The 4,844-nt window shown below is 36.0% G+C and overlaps 1 protein-coding gene across 1 annotated transcript; it reads right to left on the bottom strand.

Moving 5' to 3' along the window:
• On the bottom strand, positions 1-1,750 carry LOC119082172. Its single transcript, XM_037191587.1, has 7 exons — positions 1,488-1,750; positions 1,320-1,416; positions 993-1,233; positions 819-928; positions 556-755; positions 266-479; positions 1-200 (listed from the first exon to the last, which is right to left on the bottom strand). Exons 1-6 carry the CDS (start codon positions 1,637-1,639, stop codon positions 365-367), a joined length of 915 nt encoding a protein of 304 aa, XP_037047482.1. The 5' UTR covers positions 1,640-1,750; the 3' UTR covers positions 1-200; positions 266-364.
• Positions 1,751-4,844: the final 3,094 nt, after the last annotated feature.

The raw sequence follows: 4,844 nt of genomic DNA, 5'->3' as shown, positions 1-4,844 counted from the left end.
TTAGGAGGCTACAAAATGTATGTTTTTATTCAAATTTTATGAGTATGGCAATTCTGACAGTCCAGGAAGTATCTGCTTGCAAGAAAAAGACATATAACACATTCAACAATAATTTCGATATTACGGTGCTGCGGTGCTGCTCAACATTTATAGGTATTGATAGAGAGGACCATCGTAATATCTAAATCTACCGAGACAAACTGCAAAGTAAAATTCATGAGAAAACAAAGTTCTTGATGATGTCTTTAACTTGAAGGTTCATTACCATGTTTTAGGTCGCAATCAAAGAAGCAAGACCGAGTCTGTGCGACGCAAGAGGCGTTCGCAGTATAATTTCCTTTCACACTTTATACGAAAAAGAAAATTATTTGGAACTTGTCGTCCAGAATTCAATACCATCATCACAGGTGGCAGAGACGTCATACGGGTGGTAAGAGTTGTTTCCGATTCGAAGAAAATAATTTGCATCACCCATTTCACTGTTCATGAAATGCGACATTTTTTCTGTATTTAAAAAATAACTCTGAACATAGGAATTTCAATAATCAAACTGACCTCTTCAGAGCATTCAATGTCTTTTGCATATTGAGATTTTCTTGCATCAGTTTATCATAATCTTGATAAACGTTTTTAAATTCGTCGATTTCACTTTTATTTCTGGCAATGATTTCGTTTTTGTAGTAATTGTGTAGCGTAGTTAACGATGAATTGTTCCTTTGGAAAGCCTTTTCCAATGTAGCGATTGTTAGGGTTTTCTGTAAGGTAGAAAACATTCATTTCGATTGAACTTATAATTCAACTTTGTCTTGTACACATACATTTCTGTCTTGGCCGTCATTTACGAGCACGGAGTTAATAGATTCCATAAAACACTTGAAAAATTCATCCACACCATCGGTAAACATCTGAAGCGCACTATCCGTGGAATCTAAAAGAAGCCAGTGTAAAATCAAAACTATAAATGCAACTCTGACACAAGACTCGAAACTGACCATTAAATCCTTTCAACCGTACCAATCCGCTGAGAGAAATTCGAATGGCTTCCATCGCAACTGGTTTCGAAATTTTTGGTATGGTCGTGGGTGATCCTTTGGTGAATTCTGTTTCGTGCGGCGGAATATACCATAAAGGCTTCAAAAACTTCTCATCGCTGACTAAATTGGCGGTGGTGTCTGGTGTTAAATCAATGTGTGGCATAAAAATTCCCTCGTTTTGATTGAGGAAACTAGATTGCTGCAACAGAAGTGATCGGGGATTCAGTCTATGTGCTCACGCTGAGCGGTGAGGATAATTTAATTTCGAAATAATGAAAATCTTACAGCATCACTGGCATATGTGTCCAACAAGGTTTGAATGAATTCCGTTTGATTCATTACTTCCACCGTTTGTGTTACCAACGGATTGTCTATGGTCAAACTAGATTGTTGTAAATTCGGTTGAATAAAATTTGGAAACGGGACTTTATCTACAACATTATGTATACTAACACTTGATTGTTTTCATCTGTTGTTTTTGTTGTCAAATTAGACAATTTCAGCTTTTCTAATTTTTGTTTCGGCGAAATAAAGTCGTTCGCCTGCAATTCAGACTTCAAATCAGAGCCATCCGTAAAACCACCCCATCGCTCGTTTGTTGCCATATTGTGTGGTTGGATAATGTTCTGAATTATTTGTAAATTCTCTATCGATTGTTTCAGTTCACGAAATATACAACTAGATCAGCCGAGAGTCAATGACATCAATGACAGCCCTCTTTTGAGTGATGCGTGATGCTGATACGTTCACTTTCGCAACATTTTTGTACGATAGTTATTTCCAAGGTTCTGAAAGAACCTTGAGTTATTTACGTCACAAGTCCGAAAGTACTTTTTCGTGTGACGTATCGAGTTTCGGACAAAAGATTTCTACTCCAAAACTCCAAAAGGCAGAGAGATGCTAATATAACGACTGGGTCGTTTCGACGGATAGTTGGGTTTTTGAGAGAGAATGCAATACATTTTCTCTCAACCAATTTTAAAATCATTCGACCCAGTCGTCAAATTAGCATCTCTCTGCCAAAAGGTTCGGAAAGAACAGATACACAAATAATTATTGCGTATCTGTTGTGGACGGTATATTTTAGGCAATTTCGTGAGTTGTAGTCCGAACGAAGTGAGGGCGACAAGCGAAATTGCCTAAAATAAATCGTCCACAACAGATGCGTATACAACTTTTCATGCTGTGGGCCTAAATTACGAGAAAAATTCCGTAATTTATGTCCAAGGCATGAAAATTTTGTTAAACACACTGATTGCAGATTGTATTATTCTGTTAATTGCATTGATCAGAGTTCACTTCTCATATCTTCAGCTTCGGTCGATAACAATTATTCCTATAATAAAAGTATGGAAATAATTCAAATTTCATGTTTCCTGTTACAGACTTTAGGTCTGGAAAATTTTAAATGATGATTCAACTTAACAAAAAAGTCGACTTTTCCAAGAATATAAATGTCTAAATTGTCAAGATTTGTGATTTACCCCACCCGCCTTCGTAAGTGTCTTAAACTGTTCTTTCAGAACCTTGGTAAATTGTTCTTGTTCTGCTTACAGACTATTCTGTCACTAAGTTATTTAAATATTATATTTTTCGCAATTCCGGTCCATAATCATCACCTTTCCATGCATCCATTTAATGTCGTTTTGAAGGTATTTATTTCACAGTGCGTTTTTGATTTTTTTTTCGCACTTGGGCTTTTTCACCTTTTTTTCGCACGCTACGAGCTTAGTGCCTTTAAGAAAGACTAAATTTTATAAATAAAAACTTTGCACAAATCTGGATTTGAACACCCAACACCAAAATTCTTCCAAACACCAAGCAACGACCATAGCCATTCGGCTACAGAGTCACACAATTATTCAGAACGTATTGTTGAAACGTACATACTAAGCATTGACTACTTGATTTTATTTAGCACGTCTCTATACATCACATTGCAATGTGTATATAGTGCAGGTTGCTTTTGCTTGATCGTTCAAATGAATTCATGTTTGCATGTGAATGTTTGGTAGAAATGTTGTCCAAAAATTTTGAAAAAACTTCTTGGGATTAGAAAAATTAATTCTTTATTGTGCACTCTAGACTTCTCCCCCTCCTTTTCCCGAAAACTGAAAGGATATCAGCTTAGCAATTGAACTTTTCTTTTTCAGGGTACCAATAGTTATCCAAAACACTCAAGACATCCCGTGCACCTTTCATGGACACGGGCACTTCCATGGCTACTGGATTAATTGTGGAAAATTGTGACCACTATCCTGAGTCTGTTCATTTTCTACTTATCTTCCACGAGATTATTTACCTATGTGCTCCTTCACTTGGGGGTAAAACAGGAAAAATTTTTGCTAAATGGCATTGTTAGAATAAGTAAAATTGAGTAAATGGATGACATGGAAATACATTGATATTTCCGTTAAGATAAAGCCTGAAGAGGAGAAAGAGTTTAGGTTGACGAACAGGTTAGGGTAACAGGGACAGGTCAAATATGAAACCTGAAATCTGGATTTTCCTGATTCTTTTAATTGATGTTTTATTTAGATGTTCATATGAAACTTTGGAGAACATTTTGGTTTGCTCACAGTGATCTGAAGACAAACATCAAAGCTTACGAATTTGTTACATTTGTCAGGCCAACCCACAGACTGGACACTCTGTGAATAGCAGCATTTAAAAAATGAAGAACAGCGTGAATAGTGTCAGGCCCGTGGGTCAACCTTAAAAATATTGGTGTTCAGGTTGATTCAGGCAATCAATGACGTGAAAACTTAGGTCACAACAAAATGGAATTTCGTAAAGGTTGACCCGAGCCCTCGTAAGCCCCAATTTTCGTTAGATTTTTTTCTATTTCTTTGAAAGGTTTTTCCTGAGTATAATTTCTGAACGTCTGCCATTAACCTGTGAATGACAGATTTAAAAATCTTGTCTCATCTGATAACTGCAACCATGGCCAGTGTCTCAAAAATAGAATCTAAAATTTTCTAGCAATGCGGAATGCGCATTCATGTTTCGTTGTTACATTTACTATACCTTCTAGTAAAATTTTACGATCAACACTGTTCTTTCGAATCGGCGAATGTTAATAAAATGTTTTGTTTAAATGTATATCCCAACAAAAATCTCTTCGAGAAAAGTGTGACGCAGTCTTTGAAATACAATTTCTAAAATGAATGATATCGCTAGAGTTGACGCTTTCAGCTTCGTTACGCAAAAAATAAATTTTACACCCAATTAGTTCAAACAAGCTGGCTTAGGTTTTCTCATCATCTGCCAAATAATTTTTACAAAAAAAAATTTAGACTGGAAACAACCAAAATTTTACCAAAAAAATAGAAAAATAGAAAAATAGGAAGATAGAATAGGATTTGTGGTGATACAGGCCAAAGGAAAGAAACTTAAATTCTCGCCTATATATAGTTGCCGCGTCTAAAAAAAATTTCTTCGTTCTTTTTTTGGAAGTTAGACTGCGTCAAGTCCTCCGCTATCGCTCCGGACATGATTTTAGAGTACCTCTGATTGCCGCGTCTCAAAAAAATTTCTTCCTTCGTTCTTTTTTTGGAAGTTAGACTGCGTCAAGTCCTCCGCTATCGCTCCGGACATGATTTTAGAGTACCTCTGATAATCCTATCAGTCTATAAAGCGCAATGGGAGATACTAAAAAATGGAAAGCCGACGGGATTTATTGGTGTTCCCATCTTAGCGATACAGAGCAATTTTTTTTTTTTTTTATTTACCCAGTTTCAATTGATTTAAAAAAGAAAATGGTTGATAAAATGAAGCGAACAAACTTTTAAAAAAATATATTGACGATGA

This window comes from Bradysia coprophila, unplaced genomic scaffold (genome assembly GCF_014529535.1).
Source record: "Bradysia coprophila strain Holo2 unplaced genomic scaffold, BU_Bcop_v1 contig_391, whole genome shotgun sequence".
NCBI classification, from domain to species: Eukaryota; Metazoa; Arthropoda; class Insecta; order Diptera; family Sciaridae; genus Bradysia; species Bradysia coprophila.
The sequence above is the reverse complement of the archived record's forward strand: the minus strand, read 5'-3'. Positions and strand labels throughout refer to the sequence as shown.